This window comes from Eurosta solidaginis, chromosome 2 (genome assembly GCF_040869045.1).
Source record: "Eurosta solidaginis isolate ZX-2024a chromosome 2, ASM4086904v1, whole genome shotgun sequence".
NCBI lineage: Eukaryota > Metazoa > Arthropoda > Insecta > Diptera > Tephritidae > Eurosta > Eurosta solidaginis.
In genome coordinates this window covers 190,925,146-190,944,578 of record NC_090320.1, presented here as the reverse complement: position 1 = coordinate 190,944,578, position 19,433 = coordinate 190,925,146, and the positions used below count along the sequence as shown (strand labels likewise).

The following is a 19,433-nucleotide window of genomic DNA, read 5'->3' as shown; positions in this document are numbered from 1 at the left end:
CCCGCGAATATAAACAATTTCATGTACCGCAAGTGTAAACAAAAAACATATGTATACAATAAAAAATGTGTCAACAAAAAATAAAAATATATATATATATATATATGTATGTACGTATTTAATGTATGTTATGCTCTCAGCATTGCTAGAGTTATTGTTCCAGCTTAAGTTTAGTGAGTGTGCTTAACTAACAGCAGCGTGATGTTGTTGTTTTAAGACCAAATTTCTGTAGGTTTGTGCACAATGGTCTACATCTGATTTAAAATTCATTTTTATATCATTAGGGGTGTTCAAAATGTGTAAGGTTTCTAAAATGAAGCGCTTATTATAATGTTTTTCATGTTCCAGAATGGTTACGTTTTCAAAATCTGGATAGTGTCCCGTTTCTTTGCAATGAGCAGCCAATGCTGTCTTGTTTTCTGGATTATTATTTCTCAATTTAATATTCGATTTGTGGGCGGAAAGCCTCGTCTTTAGTTTAAGTTTAGTTGTCCCTACATATACTTGTTCGCATACGTGGGACCCGTCGCCGTTACATGGAATTTTGTACACCACGTTGGATTTCTCATGACAAAGAGAAATATGAAATCGCGTTTACTTACAACAACACTCTACGACCAATTTATAGTAATTTAAAGGACAAAATACCAAATCATGAGAAATCCAACGTGGTGTACAAAATTCCATGTAACGGCGACGGGTCCCACGTATGCGAACAAGTATATGTAGGGACAACTAAACTTAAACTAAAGACGAGGCTTTCCGCCCACAAATCGAATATTAAATTGAGAAATAATAATCCAGAAAACAAGACAGCATTGGCTGCTCATTGCAAAGAAACGGGACACTATCCAGATTTTGAAAACGTAACCATTCTGGAACATGAAAAACATTATAATAAGCGCTTCATTTTAGAAACCTTACACATTTTGAACACCCCTAATGATATAAAAATGAATTTTAAATCAGATGTAGACCATTGTGCACAAACCTACAGAAATTTGGTCTTAAAACAACAACATCACGCTGCTGTTAGTTAAGCACACTCACTAAACTTAAGCTGGAACAATAACTCTAGCAATGCTGAGAGCATAACATACATTAAATACGTACATACATATATATATATATATATATTTTTATTTTTTGTTGACACATTTTTTATTGTATACATATGTTTTTTGTTTACACTTGCGGTACATGAAATTGTTTATATTCGCGGGAGTTTTTGATTTATCTTTATTTATATTTTTCGCTCTTTTGTTTTTACTAAAATTATGTTGTCATAATTTCTGTTCAGTCGATCATACATATCCATATGTGTAAGTCGTATTTTTGCTACGGAAATGTATGTTTAAAAATGTTAATTGTTTTCTTTTCGTAGATTCTTGATGATGACTTCAGATTGAAGTCGAAATATCGAAAAATAAATATATTTTGAATACTACTAACAAAGAAGTTTTATTCAATAATCTGGCCTAAAGCTCAATCAAAATCATCAAATTATATTAAACAAGGCTATTAAATTTACCAATAAAATGGAGAATCGGAGAGCACACCGAAAAAACAATACACACAAAGTGTATAAAACAATCAAAGTCAAGTATGACACTCACACGAAAAGATCAATTAGACGCTACCAACAAAGCACACAACAAATCACTCGACTGGCAGAATCGACAAAATTTTTGGAGAGGTGCAAAAGAAGCGGTTTGGTTCCAAAGTTCATCATAGATGCAACCAAGAACATCACATACACCATCAACAACAATATCAACAACAATAAAATCCCATGTAAGTTTAAAAAAGTTGTGTCAAGGTACATAGAGAATGGGCAAATAAAACTCCTTAACCTCATTGTACGTATAAAGCATGATCTACGAAGACAAAAAGAAAAATTGAAAAGTAGACTAAAAGCAGAAATAACACTAAACCTCGACCCGTATCACTCAACGGCATTCTTTGAGAGCGAGGATTTCCTAATAAATAATCTTAGCAAAAAAGTGAGAAATACACAAATTATTAAATACGAAAACTTAAGAGAGAAAGAAAAAGAAAAGTACAACATTAGGGCGGTACCAGAATATTTTTGCAACACAACATCTTTAGACATCCCCAAAGACACACAATGGCTTTTATCTCTAGGTCCAAAACATGTTTTACCATTAGAAAAAGAAAAATTCCCCCTTTTCAAATGTATAGCCGACGGAGAAAATATTATCCAAACCGTGCAAAATAAAGAAAGGCAAGAAATCGAAAGAAACAATTTCACGGTATTGATACAAGAATACATGAAAAAGAGTACACACTCATTTCTTGACAAATTCATGTGCGAGACTTTACATTCTACAAAAAAGTTTCTCAAAAACAACAAACAAATTCTGATATTCAATGCGGATAAGGGCAATGTCACTGTAGCGATGGAGAAAAATGATTACACGAGGAAAATGCAAATTATTGTGAACAATATTTCTGATTACAGGGTCCTAAAAAGAGATCCCACAACAAAGCTACAGGACAAAAACAATGAATTAGTAATGAAAATGTTTAAAAATGGCCACATAGAAGAAAAAGAAAAGAACTTCCTAATTTCCAAAGTTGCAAATCCTCCCAGGATTTATGGTTTACCAAAAATCCATAAAGATGGCATACCGCTGCGCCCGATTTGCTCATCCATCGGGTCCCCTTCCTATAACTTATGTAAATATGTAGTCCGTATACTTAAAAATATTACAAAATCTTCGAAATACAATGTCAAAGATTCCACAGAGTTCAAAGAAAAAGTTAAAGACACATACATTTACGATGATGAGAGTTTGGTGTCGGTTGACGTGGTTTCTTTGTTTCCCAGCATTCCCGTGGATGCGGCTATCGACATCATTGCCTCCAGGTGGACTGACATTAAAGAGCACACATGTTTAACAAAAGAATTATTCATGAACATATTAAAATTTTGCGTGAGGGACAATAGATATTTTAAATACAACGACAAAATTTACGAACAACGATCAGGTATGCCAATGGGATCTCCAGCCTCCCCAGTGATAGCTGACATTGTTTTAGATGAACTGCTAACAAGATTCGAGATGGAATCAAAAAGCAAACCCCGATTGCTAACCAAATACGTTGACGACTTATTTGCCATCGTCAAAACGAGCGAAATGGAAAACATGCTTAAACTACTTAATACATATTACAAATCCATACGATTTACTATGGAAGTGGAGAAAAATAACAGACTTCCCTACCTTGACACATTAATAATTAAAAATAATAATAAGTTATACATTGATTGGTATAAAAAACAAACAGCTTCGGGTAGACTTATCAATTATAATTCCAAACACGCACCCAACACTATTTTGAACACAGCGAAAAATTTTATAAGAAGGGTTCTTAACATAAGTGATAAGATGTTTCACAACAAAAACATAGCCATAATTAGAAAAACCCTGGAACAAAATTCTTTTCCCAGGTCCCTTATAAACAAACTGATTCACAAACATCACACAGCGAACGCCAATAATAATACAACCGAGAAAGGTGATAAAATTTATAAATCAATGACATATATCCCGGGAGTGTCTGAAAGAATCAAGGGTTCAAATTTATATGACAAAGAGAAATATGAAATCGCGTTTACTTACAACAACACTCTACGACCAATTTATAGTAATTTAAAGGACAAAATACCAAATCATGAGAAATCCAACGTGGTGTACAAAATTCCATGTAACGGCGACGGGTCCCACGTATGCGAACAAGTATATGTAGGGACAACTAAACTTAAACTAAAGACGAGGCTTTCCGCCCACAAATCGAATATTAAATTGAGAAATAATAATCCAGAAAACAAGACAGCATTGGCTGCTCATTGCAAAGAAACGGGACACTATCCAGATTTTGAAAACGTAACCATTCTGGAACATGAAAAACATTATAATAAGCGCTTCATTTTAGAAACCTTACACATTTTGAACACCCCTAATGATATAAAAATGAATTTTAAATCAGATGTAGACCATTGTGCACAAACCTACAGAAATTTGGTCTTAAAACAACAACATCACGCTGCTGTTAGTTAAGCACACTCACTAAACTTAAGCTGGAACAATAACTCTAGCAATGCTGAGAGCATAACATACATTAAATACGTACATACATATATATATATATATATATTTTTATTTTTTGTTGACACATTTTTTATTGTATACATATGTTTTTTGTTTACACTTGCGGTACATGAAATTGTTTATATTCGCGGGAGTTTTTGATTTATCTTTATTTATATTTTTCGCTCTTTTGTTTTTACTAAAATTATGTTGTCATAATTTCTGTTCAGTCGATCATACATATCCATATGTGTAAGTCGTATTTTTGCTACGGAAATGTATGTTTAAAAATGTTAATTGTTTTCTTTTCGTAGATTCTTGATGATGACTTCAGATTGAAGTCGAAATATCGAAAAATAAATATATTTTGAATACTACTAACAAAGAAGTTTTATTCAATAATCTGGCCTAAAGCTCAATCAAAATCATCAAATTATTCTTTTATAGACGAACACATAACTATTTAATATCTGAAAGAGTTTTGAAATTGAAGTGTTCCTTTGCGTATTAGACGAATTGTGTATATTATAATTTTTTTTTGTAACGGACGCGATACAAGGATAAGGGTACGATCAATATATAAAAACTCCATTTTTCAAAGTTTCTTATACTTTACTTATAGTTTTGGGTTGAATATTTCGACTATATAAAGAAAGGACGTTATATTCTCTTAGTAAAATAGCCAAATTTGCAAACATACATATATATTTCTCAGCCCAGGATAAGAACAATTTTATTTCCACATCATACACATATTCATGGTTCATGGTGGATCTTATTTGGGATTCGCCCATATGTCAACGTTTAGTTTTTAATTTTCAAACAGTAATCATTTGTCACCACTTGTTTACGTTGCTTTTTTATTATTATGATCAATAACTTTTTTTTTGTTGGCGATAAATGTTGAAATATAAATATATTTAAGTTTAGTTGAGTAAATATTATTTATTCCGTTGCTTTATGGTTTTAAGCCTGCATTGCAGGTACTTAGAGGCGACTTTTTCCGTCCCCAGCAAAGCATGTCAGCAATATCTTTCTAGAAATAGCAGACGCTTATTGAAAAACCGAACCTATTTGTCGCAGTGGAGACTTCCACCGGAGTGTATCAACGCCACTTATTCATCGAAGTCTTCGAACTGTATTTTGCTGTTAGTTTGATCAATTTAAAATATACAAGTTTTATAAGCAGCTCGCTTTCAAGCTATCAAAAGTTACGTTTGGTGAGGTGGCGAAAGTTCTCGGAGATTTTGAGTATGATAAAAATGTTGCGGAATGACTTCATTTACGGTGGGGTTCAGCCTTTGTAAAAGGGCTGATGATTTTACAAGGGTAATGAAGTACCGTTGGTAATGAGGTGGCGGTACCCGGTACCTTAAATGTGTTTGACGTTTCGTTGTTAAGCGGTGAGCGAAATACAAAAATCAAGTGAGCATTTTTCATCCATTCATCCGTCAGATTATCCGTCCTAAGTTCATTCTCAGTGTGTTTTTGTAATAACGTACATTTAAATAAAAGTATCGTTATAAACTTTGGCACCTTATACCTTCTGACCACGAGTAATCTTTTCTCTGAAAAGGAACGTAATCCGAATACAACCACACCCTTTTCTTTTTGTATCACTTACATATTTCCTATAAATATAATTTTTCGATATTTCAATAAGAAGTTAAGCTATTATCTTCAAATGTGTGTGTTGATTCCCTGTGTTAAGCTGATTTGATCTGCTTAAAAAAATTTTATTTTATTATAAGAGGTTTTCATCGGCTACCACAGCTATATATTGGAAGCAGTTGAAGATACGGTTATAAAATTTAATATGCGCCTTTTTAAAGATGATCTCTTAAGAAACCAATGTGCTATCTAGAATGTGTTTGTACGGTATGCGTATCAAATGAAAGGTGTTAATGAGTATTTTAAAAGGCAGTGGACCTTAGTTCTATAGGTGGACGCCTTTTCGAGATATCGCCATAAAGGTGGACCAGGGGTGACTCTATAAAGTGTTTGTACGATATGGGTATCAAATTAAACGGTTTTAAAAGGGAGTGGCCCTCAGTTGTATAGGTGAAGGCGGTTCATTCACTCATTTATTAATCATTTTCTTAATACAAAATCATTATATAACAAGTAAAGGTGTCTAAGTTCGGGTGTAACCGAACATTATATACTCAGCGTGAGCTTCAATTGCACATTTCATTTCAGATAAATTACTTTTCTACATAACACGTGGGACCGCCCGTTTAAAAAAATGTCTCTCCATTTCCTCCTACAATAAAACTTGATAAGTGAAATATCATTAATTCAAAACTATTTTTTGCTAAGTTATTATTGTAAGGTTATTATTGTAGTCTACGACCCTTTTAAACCTTTTAAACTTCTTTTATATATAAGTTGCCGTGGTTTTTAACCGATCCCGTCCAGTTTTACTAGAAATATTTTCTGCTATAAGGAAAATATGTGTACCCAATTTTGTTACGATATGTAAATTTTTCTGCGAGTTATGACTCCCGAAACATCGAAAATTGCTTAGACAAAAAAGGGGCGGTGCCACGCCCATTTTTTCAAATTTAAGTGTTTTCCAATTTAATGTTATAATTCAATTTATAATAAATTATGCCCCTACGACCCAAAGGGGGGGGGGGGGCATCAGAATTCGTTTTAGAGGTATAGTTCCTTCGGCAAAGTTTCTTATTTTGATCCCTAGAATATGATTTTCACAGAGCAATGGGCGATTTTTTTGCCTCCCCACAAATCGACCCGGCCTACTGTACAACCAACCGTTATCCAATCAAAGTTAATATACTCTGTGTGCAAAGCACGCTGAGTATAAAAATTACAATGTTGTATAAGATACATTTAACTTCAATGTAGTAAAGAAAAGAATATGGCATTTCATAAATTAGGTAGTAAAATAGTACTAAATGCCATTTTAACTTATTTTAACATTTAGTGTGGGGTGTTTCTATTAATACTTTGATTTAAGACTGAAATATTAAATTCAAATTGTGAGAAAGGAAAAAATAAATAATAAATAATAAACAATAAATACAAAAACTTGGAATAAGTTTACAATGAAGTCCTCAGCAAGGTATCAAGTTCAAAATGATTATAGTTAAGCAGATAAATTTTTAATTGTTTTTGATATAAGTTAAGGTTACGTATGGTCTGTACAGTAGCGGGAAGAGAATTGAAAGCTTTGCGCGACGTGTACGTATAGAAATTTCTAAAGTGAGACGTCCTGGAATGAGGAATTTGTACCGACGGAAGCAGATTACTTCTTTTGTAGACTTCAAAGAGAAAGCCTTCGAGGTACCCAGATCTAATAAAGGAAGTTTTTAGGACTTTAAATAAATAAAGATGGCGACACCGAAGTATATCCAGTCTCCGAAAAATAGCATAGAAGGAGATCTTTGGTTAGCACTGCATATTCGTCTCATAATTCCTTTTTGGATTGTTACAACTGGTGACAATTTATTACCCGAAGCCCCACCCCAGCAGGTGATACCATATTGCAATTTCGATTGAAAAACACCATAGTATACAGCCTTTAGTGTGGAAATAGAGCAAAACTTTTTGAGATATCGACCAAAATGTGGACCAGGCTGACCCAGAACATCACATGTCGGGTATCGCTAATTTATTTATATATGTAATACCACGAACAGTATTCCTGCCAAGATTCCAAGGGCTTTTGATTTCGCCCTGCGGAACTTTTTCATTTTCTTCAACTTAATATGGTACGTGTCACACCCATTTTACAAAATTTTTTCTAAAGTTATATTTTGCGTCAATAAACCAATCCAATTACCATGTTTCATCCCTTTTTCATATTTGGTATAGAATTATGGCATTTTTTTCATTTTTCGTAATTTTCGATAACGAAAAAGTCGGATTTCGCCCATTTTTAATACCAAGATAAAGTGAGTTCAGATAAGTACGTGAACTAAATTTAGTAAAGATATATCGATTTTTGTTAATGTTATCGTGTTAACGGCCGAGCGGAAGGACAAGCGGTCGACTGGGCGTGGCTTCAACCGATTTCGCCCATTTTCACAGAAAACAGTTATCGCCAAAGAATCTATTCCCCTACCAAATTTCACAAGGATTGGTAAGTTTTTGTTCGACTTATGGCAATAACAGTATTCTAGACAAATTAAATAAAATAGGGCGGAGCCACGCCCATTTTGAAATTTTCTTTTATTTTTGTATTTTGTTGTACCATATCATTACTGGAGTTGAATGTTGACATAATTTACTCATATACTGTAAAGATATTCAATTTTTTGTTAAAATTTGACTTAAAAAAAATGTTTTTTTAAAGTGTGCGTGTTCGTCATCCGATTTTGCTAATTTTTATTTGGCACACATATAGTAACAGGAGTAACGTTCATGCCAAATTTCATCATGATATCTTCAACGACTGCCAAATTACAGCTTGCAAAACTTTTAAATTACCTTCTTTTAAAAGTGGGCGGTGCCAAACCCATTGTCCAAAATTTTACTAATGTTTTATTCTGCGTCATAAGGTTAACCCACCTACCAAGTTTCATCGCTTTATCCGTCTTTGGTAATGAATTATCGCACTTTCTCGCATTAACGAAATTTTCGATATCAAAAAAGTGGGCGTGGTTATAGTCCGATTTCGTTCATTTTAAATAGCGATCTGAGATGAGTGCCCAGGAACCTACATACCAAATTTCATCACGATACCTCAAAACTTACTGAAGTTATCGTGTTAACGTACAGACGGACGGACGGACGGACGGACGGACAGACATGGCTAAATGGATTTCTTTTTTCGCCCAGATCATTTTGATATATACACATATAGACAAAAGTGTTCGTCATTTAACGTATGTGTTCTTTAATAATATGACCATAGGGCCCATAAATTTATTAAAATATTTTTAGTTCAAATCTTATTAGTTATTACAATGTAATAGCTTTGTTATAGTACTGAAAAGTTTTTAATCAAAGCTTCAATATTTTAAATAAATACGATTTAAGTAAAATAGGTACTAAATTATGTGGACAAAAATGTTCGTCACCTTGAATTAATTAATAAAAATAATGAAATATACTAGTTTCTGATATTTGGTTTGTCTTCCTTTCGACTTTACGGCTTCTTGAAGCCGATTAGGCATTGAGTGTACCAATTTTCTTGTAACATCAGGATCGATTTTTCCAAATTCTTCCTTTAAAAATTCCTTTAGAAAATTTTTTAATGTTATATGGCGTTCTCTGATCTTTCTGTCAAGACGATCCCATAGATGTTCTATGGGATTTAAGTCCGGTGATTGTGGGTTGCTTTTAAGGTGTGGGGAGTGTTATATAAGATCCACAATCGAACAATTTCGGCAGTATGCTTGGGGACGTTGTCGTGCTGAAAGTGATAATCGAATTCTATGCCTAGCCTTAGAGCGCTCTTTGCCACATTTTCTTTTAGTATACTCAAGTAGGCATACTTATCCATTGTATTTTCTATAAATACGAGTTCTCCGACCCCAGCAGACGACATACAACCCCATACCATGACTCCACCGCCACCGTGTTCAACCGTAGTTATGTAGTAATGCATTGCTAGTAAGGTAAAGCCAAAAATTTATAAATTTCACTCTTTTTCAGTAAGCAATTCAAGCCCTGGACAAAATTTAAAAACCATACATTCTACGGGCGATCTAATACATACGTTTTATTAATAGTATAAGTTGGACGAAGTGGATATAATTTTTAGCGGTTATTTTGTTTTTGTGACTTTGTAGTCCGCACAATCTGTGCACTGTTTGCAAGATTTTGCGAAACCATACAAAAAAATTTTATTTGTTCTAATCACAATTAAATGGACTTTTATACTGGTAAACTTTCTCCACATACATACATAGATAAACAAATATTCTTATATTATTTGGGGGGAAAACAAACTGTTTTCTTGCACTGTAAAGTAAAAACCGCCTTTACCTTTGATACCTTCCGTAATATCTTTGAAACCACCTTGTCCAATTGCCCAAAATATGCTTAGGCAAATGTTACTTCTATTTTGATATGAATTACGCAACAAAGCTATTTTAGCTAGATTATTAGATGCAATATGTGGCCAATGTTGTCCAATTAGTTGTAGTATGAACTGGAAAAAAAATTACTGGTTAATAAAATGATCCATAAACATACAGAACGCGACAAAAGTATAGCACACAGAACTCGGGTTATTTATTTATTTCTAGTATCTGGAAAATAAGTTTTTTTTCGACCGGAACAAGGTTTAACAGCAGAAACTAATCTTTGTCTGCAATTAAATGCAGCAGACCTTTTTAAGGAAATCACAACAAAGCATATCGACTGCTGATTGAGATATCATCCTATCCAAGCTGCCGTTTCGAAAATGTCTTGCTATGAGGGGAAGAAACCACTTTATTTTTGAAACTGTTCACCATATCTGATGCCCCTCCCACTCGTCGAATTAAGTTTTTTTTCTTAAACTTACTACCAAATTATTTAGCTCTTTTTAGCAAAATTTAGTTCGAACTATTTAATTATATTTTAGCACTTAATGCCCTATATTACTACTGTGATTTACTTTAGTAAGTAGTAGTAGTAGTATTTAGTATGCTTTAAATATGTTACAAGTATTTTAGTGTAACTCCAAAAATATTAACAAACAAGTTTTGTTCCTATTTTTTCCAAGCCAAATTTGAAGCTTGTTGTTGTTGTAACGATAAAGACACTCCCGGAAGATTTTGTGGTGTATTATCGATGTTGATGGTCCTTGGCAGGATATATCTCCGGTACGTTCCGGTAACAAGCACAACTAAGGTGTAAATGCGCCCATCTCGGGAACGTTTTAATATGACCATTGAACCTTCTATGCCATCCCGCCCTCTATTTCTACGCAAAATTTTTAAGTACAACTGATATAATTGATTGAATATTTGCCAGTAAGTTGTCACTATTATTTTTTCAATCACTGTATTTATTTTAGCGTAAAGTGCGCAAAACGGGTGTTTAGAACGTAATTAATTATTCTGCTTATTCCATTGTGAATTCGTACAACTGCAAAATCTTTCTATTCCTCCATTCCCACACCTAAGTGTCAAGTAACATAATGGTTGACGGGGAGAACGGCTGTCGCGAATGGCCAGAAAATGGAAAAAATGTTCGTTTTTGCTCGCGATGAATAAGTTGGAGCGTTATGAACTACCTATTTGTCTTTCGAAACCAGCATTATACATTTGTATCTACAGAAAATCCGACTACATACTATTATTAATTTTTGAAATTTAATTGAGAAAATATTATAACGAATTTACTTGCAAATCCTCTTATTTGCCCTTCTGCTAAGTTCGAATCACTAACCTGTTGAATAAATAACTCCAATATTGAATACTGGAAAAATGGCCTTTATTAAAGTACTTCACAATAACACTTATACTTTGCGTCACTGCTTAGCATCGGCTTAGAGATAGCAGCACCCCTTAGTTTTGCTAATATTCGTAACACTGCCCTCCACCTAGGTCTGATCGTCCCGATCAGACAAATCTCTCGATCTAAACGCTGCTAGCATCGCCAAATGTACCACTCTTCTATTTCGTGATTTCCCAATTGCTTGTATGCGGTAGACGACATCACTGATCGTCTTCACAACTCTGTACCGATATTTGGATGGAACATTTTCCGCCGGTGAGGGTTGTATAACGGTACCAAATCTCCCGCCAAGAAACCTTTCGAATTATTGTTCTCATGGTACCTGTGTTTCATCGTACTACTCAATACCCTGGTCCGTTCCTTCACACCTGTTGTTTGGCCAATGAACTACTTCGTAGAGCTTGCGCTGTACGCATTTGCTTTGCATAATCAGTATCGCTCACACGTTTCCCCACAGTAGTGCGCTCTGGCTTGAAACTACCCTCGCATTCTTTCTGGGAAATTCGTTGCTTCGGTTTTGTGCGTCCATTAGGTTTTGTCAATGCCAGTGTTTCTCTCGCAGGTACTTTTGATTTTGATTTATTTGGCCCATTCGATCTATCAACCTTTGCCTTTGACTTTCGTGGTCTTTGTCGAGTCTTTTCCACCAGTACCCTATTACTGCTGAACCCTTTCTCCAAACTGAAGTTAAGTGGTATATCCTGGTTCTTATAACGCATCACCCTTCTCTGCATATCGATCTTGATGTCATGGTCAACCAAGAAGTCCACTCCCAATATGACTTCATCAACGATCTCTGCCACAACGAATTTGTGTAGAACCATGACCTCCCCAATTAAGACTTCACATACCACTTCTCCCTGGACTTGGTTATACTCGCCAGTAATCGTACGCAATATTGCTCCAGGTAATGGCTTTACTTTCCTGTTGACCAAATCAGATCGGATCAAGGAATGAGATGCGCCCGTATCTACAGTCAGTACACGCTCCTTGCCATCCACATTTCCTTTGACGGTAAGACTGCTCGATTTCCTTCCAGTTTGTGAGATAGGTATCACACGATATTCAATAGCTGGGGCAAGTTCTCGATCTTTACATTTGACTCGCTCATGTTTATCTCCTCCAGCTTTGCGTTTACGACCAGCCAAGTTGGAACTACCATGACCGGTGCTGCAATGACGTGCAATGTGACTTGGGTTACCGCACTTGAAACACTTCATAACTTCGGCATTGTTTTGTTGTAATCCCTTCAGTGCTTCCAAAATTGTGTCTACCCAATCTGGCCTTTCCACTTCCACGCGATGAGCTTTGTATGCGGGCTTACTCAAAAGTGACGCTGTTTCCTGAGTCAGTGCATGGGATACCGTTTCAGCAAATGTTGGCTTTGGGTTCGCGTATGTGGCTCGCTTCGTTTCGACGTCCCGTATACCGTTAATAAAGCTCTGAATCTTTACCCTTTCAGTGTATTCCACGGGTGCGTCCGCATTTGCAAGATGAGCCAATCTTTCAACATCCGAAGCAAACTCCTGTAATGTCTCATTTGCTTTTTGGTAACGGTTTTGCAACTCAATTTGGTATATCTGTTTTCTATGCTCGCTTCCATAACGTCTCTCGACAGCGGCCATCAATGCTTCATAGTTGTTCCGCTCTCCCTCGGGAATCGTCTGTAGGATTTCGGCTGCTGGCCCCTTCAATGCTACGAATAGAGCAGCAACTTTATCTTCAGCATTCCAGTTGTTCACTGCTGACGTCTTCTCAAATTGAAGCTTGAATACCTCGAAAGGAAAAGAGCCGTCAAAAGATGGAGTTTTTACCTTCGGATTGCTCGCTGGAACAGCTGGGCGATTTAGTTGTAACTGTTGCATATAAGACCTTTCAACGCTTCTATCTCGGCATCAATTTTGTCCTCGAGTTGTAAAATTTTTGCATCCTGCTCTTCCAGTTTCGCAAAGAGCTGCGATGATACCTGTTCCGAAATTTTTGTCGACATTCCAGATATACGTTCCTCTTGCGCTTCCAGTTGAGATGACATATATGTCTTCTGTTCTTCCAATTGAGATGACATTTGCGACGCCATTTCTGAAATGCGTGGCTCCTGTGACTCCAGATGAGATGCCATTGTCGATGTTTGTACAGATATTGTGCTCGTCACTGTCTGCGGTGTTTCGTTTTTGTCTTCCATTTTTGTTGTTGTTTTGTCGCTATCATAATGAAAGACATACTCCTCAGCATTGTAGATTCCTTCAAATACCATAGCTACACTTAGTCGTTTTTGTAGCTGGGATTTATCGCCAGAAGTAGCCAATCCACGGACTTCCAACTCCTCCTTCAGTTGCTGGATCGTCAATTCACTCAACTTTGCCATGTCCAAGTTGTATTCCCAATCTTCGGAATTTATTCAACAATTCCTCTTCTGACACCAATTGTAACGAATTTACTTGCAAATCCTCTTATTTGCCCTTCTGCTAAGTTCGAATCACTAAACTGTTGAATAAATAACTCCAATATTGAATAATGGAACAATGGCCTTTATTAAAGTGCTTCACAATAACACTTATACTTTGCAACTACTGGCTTAATAACCAAACTGATTGATAGCTCAAATGAAACTCTACTATTCCAAATAATACTGCTATGGCTCGCTAGATAGCGTCTTAATCGAAACTCAAATCAGACTGAATTCCAGCGCCTTTACAATTGCCGCCTTTTATACTCTTTGATTTCAACCTTCGCATCTTCTAGGCGCTTCCAGAATCTACTAGTCCAGCAGCTCTCAAACTTCTCAGCTGTAACTACAATTGCACAGTTTTATAGTTTTTCTCATTGCATACTTATAGGAGTATCTCAGATATATGCATGTGTTTGTGCATTGACTCTCCGATGCTCGTATACGTACATGGTACATATGTGTAGACGCAATTATTGTTTCATTTATGTAGATACATAATGATTAATTATTGATATGAATTCGCGTCACTGCTTAGCACTGGCTTCGAGATAGCAACACCCCTTAGTTTTGCTAATATTCGTAACAATATATAATCTAAGTGTTCTTTGCCCAGTCCACAAGAAGGGGGATACTGCAAACTGCACCAACTATCGCGGAATCAGTCTTCTTAATATCGCATATAAGGTCCTGTCAAATGTATTTTGCGAAAGATTGAAGCCCACCGTGAATCGGCTGATTAGACCTTATCAGTGCGGCTTCAGACCTGGTAAATCTACCATCGATCAGATTTTCACAATGCGCCAAATCTTGAAAAAAACCCTCGCAAAAAGGATCGTCACACAATGTCACAGTGTCTGAATTACTTTCCCCGCAAAACTTATACGGCTGTGCAAAATAACGCTGAGCAACACCATCAGCTCAGTCAGAATTGGGAAGGACCTCTCCGAGCAGTTCGAAACTAAACGAGGTTTCAGACAGGGTGACCCCTTATCGTGCGATTTCTTTAATTTGATGCTGGAGAAAATTATACTAGCTGCAGAACTTAACCGCTCTGGAAAAATATTCTATAAAAGCGTGCAATTACTGGCATATGCTCATGATATTGATATCATCGGCCTGAACACCCGCGCCGTTAGTTCTGCTTACTCTAAACTGGAAAAAGAAGCGGTAAAGATGGGTTTGATGGTGAATGAGGACAAAACGAAGTACCTAATTTCATCGAGCAAAGAGTCAGCGTATATGCGGCTTGGCAACCACGCTACTGTTGGCAGCCATAATTTCGAAATAGTAAACGACTTCGTTTATTTGGGAACCAGCATCAACACTAGCAACAACATCAGCTCTGAAATCCAGCGAAGACTCTTGCCAATAAATGCCACTAGGCAATTGAAAATTAAAGTCCTCTCTCGGCAAGCGAAAATCACACTCTACAAGTCACTTGTCGTACCCGTTCTTCTATATGGTGCAGAAGCATGGACCATGACAACATCAGATCAAGGGGGTCTGGGAGTGTTCGTGAGAAAAGTTCATCGAAAGATTTATGGACCTCTACGCGTTAGCGATGGCCATTACCGAAGAAGATTTAACGATGTGCTGTACGAGCTCTACGCAGACATCAACATAGTCCAGCGAATTAAAACGCAGCGGCTGCGCTGGCTAGGCCATGTTATGCGAATGAAAGATGACGCTCCGGCCAAGAAAGTGTTTCTATCGGAACCCGCCTATGGAAGCAGAGGTAGAGGGCGGCCCCCACTCCGTTGGAAGGACCAGGTGGAAAACGATTTAAACTCCCTTGGTGTGACCAATTGGCGCCGGTTGGCAGAGAGGAGCGACTGGCGCGCTTTGTTGGACGGCCATAACCGTTTAAACGGTTAAGCGCCAATTAAATGAGTAAGTAATTTATAGCAAATCTCGTATATTTAATCATTAATGATTGAATGGTTTGCAGCTTATCGATTTTGCTGGTTATACTCAAGGACAGAGGTCGACTGCTAATACACTGCCAAAAATGTCGGAAAAAGGTTTCAAAAGACGTGCTTTGATATCAATAACCTCAAAGTAAAGACTTACTAATGTTAAAAGATTTTTGCAAAAAAACACTATTTAAATTTTATGCTGAAAGGGGTTCTGCGACAAAAGACTACGGATCGTACTCCTGGTCTTGGGGCGGTTGAGGGTCATTTTCATTTCATTTCATTTATTTGGGAGTTATTAGTATAATAAGACCATCTTCCGGTATTTTATAGTGCAAAAAATTATTACATGACAATTTTATAAACATTTAAGTAAACAGGAACAATAGAATTTAAATCTTAATATTAACAGCCTTCAAAGAAGAAGAAGCACATAACATGATTATATCAGCAAATATAGGTAAATAAGCCACATGATTAAAATAAAGAACAAGATATATAAATACTACAATATTACAATACTACAATATTACAATAGGTGGCCAATTCAGGTCGATTATGATGAAAAAAAATTGTAAATAATTTGTCTATAATTTCTTTCGTTTATACAGTTTCTTACAGTAGCTGGAATAGAGTTCCAAGTGCGTATGGTGTTAACAAAAAACAGTCGAGTTGACGGAACAAAGTTGAAATTTGGAACAATAAGATTATTTAAACGGTTAGATCTAGGAAACATTAGTTTTTCGTATAAGTAGGATGGTGTTTTTGTGGCAATTAGTTTTACAAGAAAAATACAACTCCTAGCCTTCAAGTAATTATGGATATCACAGCCCAGAAGCAATGACTTCCAAGCAGAAATATGGTCAAACTTACTTAGACCGTATACATAGCGTGTTATATGATTGAAGGCTATATCAATTTTATGGGCAGAACAAGAGTCTAGTTTATTGTATATTAACTCTGAATAAGTGATTATCGGCAACAGTAGGTGAATGGCCAGTTTTTTACGTATAACAATAGTTTAGTGCCGTGTAATGGGTTCTGTAAGAGGATTTTCCACAGAGCCTGTAGTGAGGGCATCTCTGACTATGAAGTAAACCTAATCAAGTCTAACCCACATTTGGTTTACTTGTGTGAAAAGTGTATTAATATGCCGGACAAGTTAGCTAATACTTTAAACGCTATTCTTGTGGCTCAACAAAAAAGTTTTGACCTAATTGCAAGTGCTGTGACAAAAAAATTCGATGATTTAAAAAATCATATATTGGACTCTTTGAAGCCATCCAACAACAACTTATATGTTGCTGATACATATAGTTGTCTGAGTGCCAGAAATAGTGCGCTATTTCTCCCCATAGCACCCAACAACAACGACTTAATGCAAAGAAATCTAATGGAATTTCCCGCTACCCCCCTTGGCACGGTGTTCCCTAATTCCGCTCTCTGTAATCTCAGTTAATGCTTTGTCAACTGCACCTACTACTACTCTTACATCATCTGTTGCTATTACTGAGACTCTACTAGTTCTACTACAAAGAAAACTTCTTCACCTGCATCTACATCTACATCTTCATCTAAAAACACCTCATCTTCTAAAGTCGCACATTCGTCTAAAACTACATCGACATCTGGTACTACTTTTACATCTAAAACTAAATCTACTGCATCCTCATCTAAATACACTAATGCAGACGCTAACAATCATAAAACAAATTCAAATATGCCCACTGATTAGTGATGGACGATATGGCGATTTTGAACTATCAGTGAAAATAGATATGGCTATTTTTGAATATCGGCTATTTTTTATAGCTATAGCGATCGCTTTATTTCAACAAGCGATTCCATACAGAAGAGCGATTTTGAGCTATCAGTGAATATAGGTATGGCTATTTTTTACAGCTATGGCTATTTTTTACAGCTATGGCGATCGTTTTAATTTATCTTTAATAAGCGAATCTGCAATTATTTGTATACTTGTATATAAAAAATGTATGTTTAAGTCTTTTTACCAGAGTAGATTGAATGTTATACATTAATTTATACTAAATTAAATTTTATTAGAATATATGAACCAAAATTGGAATAAAAAGAAAAAAGTATGTACCTTTAATTGTAAACTAATGTAATGTGAAATTCTAATTTTCTGAGATGTTATGATATATATTATTATTGGCTGACGACAATATGTTCAGACTCGTATTACACTCAATGAGATGAAACTAGCTGAAATAAATGTATATGCATCTTTGTTTTATAAATTTTGTTAATTGAAAATGCTTTGATTTTTAAATGTAAGATGAATCAACCCGAAATAAATCTGTATATATAACACCATAAAAACATGATTTATTTACTATATTATACTACACCGATGTATTCAGAAATACTCCGTATGAATTTATTCTGAAAGTTGTATTTGGCTGCATAAATTTGTACAGTAAAGTGAATCAATTTTTAATGAAAAATACAGAGGAAAAATATAGCAAATTCTTCAAACTATTACAAAAATATTCTTTAGCAGAAAATTAGCCACCCACTGCAGTGCCCTAGAAATTAGCCGGAGAATTCAACCATATACAAACCATATGACAAATCTAGAATTGCATTCTCCCCAAAACCTTAAATTTTGAGTTAATCTGTTTACAATAAGACGAGTGATATATGTTTCTATAATTTTTTTATTTTACCATCAAAAACACAAATTTTATAAAACTGTTAACGGCTACTGCCTAGAAGTATGAACTTATGAATAACACAGGCAATCAATCTTAGGCCAAGTCTAAAGACCCATGTCTATTTGGCATCACATAGTGTAATTAAAAACAAAAAAAATTCAGTCATTCCATTTCTTTTATACATTTCATGAAATTAAAGTTTTAAAATTAACTTATATTGCTTGTTTAATATTTTGACAAATATTAATTATTTTATTATAAATACTTAAATATAAAATCAAAATATAACGAATTTTATATTTTATGATTGGCGTTTAAAAAGATAAGCATTTTAGCCTTTTCATCATCTAAGCGCATTCTTCTCTCGCTTAAAATAAGGCCGGCTTGAGAAAAAAGTCTTTCACAGGGAACCGATGTTCCTAAACACCCCAACTTTTCGCGAGCTATAGGAGATAGATTGGGATACTTGTAATTGTTTTTCTGCCACCATAAAAAAGGATCAGCTTTTCGTGCAATTACAGTTTCTTCTATATACCTCTGCACTTCGATAATTGCTCTTGAATGAGTTGTGCCTTGCGGTCTCTTTGATCTTTGCATTGATTATTTTTGAGTTCGATCTTTCGCTTGTTTGTAAAAATTACCCAAACCACGTGGTTGCTTTTCTAGCCGACTTCACAATGTCGTCGTTCTAGTTGTTGCACAAGTTTGCTTTGTTCCGTTCGCTGTTTCGGAAAGTAAAGCACACAGATGAGCTATGATGAACGATATCTCACTATCGATGATTGCATCGCTGCTATTAGTATTAGAATTCCATGCTGAAGGAAAATCGCCAATCGCTATAATCGCTATAATCGCTATTGGC

General features: G+C 35.5%; 1 protein-coding gene across 1 annotated transcript in view; it reads right to left on the bottom strand.

Annotated features, from left to right (window-relative positions):
• The window catches only part of Tmem214 (Transmembrane protein 214), a 99,837-nt gene that overhangs the window by 52,887 nt on the left and 27,517 nt on the right, over positions 1-19,433 (bottom strand). The window contains exon 4 of the mRNA XM_067766655.1: positions 10,071-10,236. Coding sequence (XP_067622756.1) covers positions 10,071-10,236 — 166 coding nt within the window. The remainder of the gene's footprint in view (positions 1-10,070; positions 10,237-19,433) is intronic.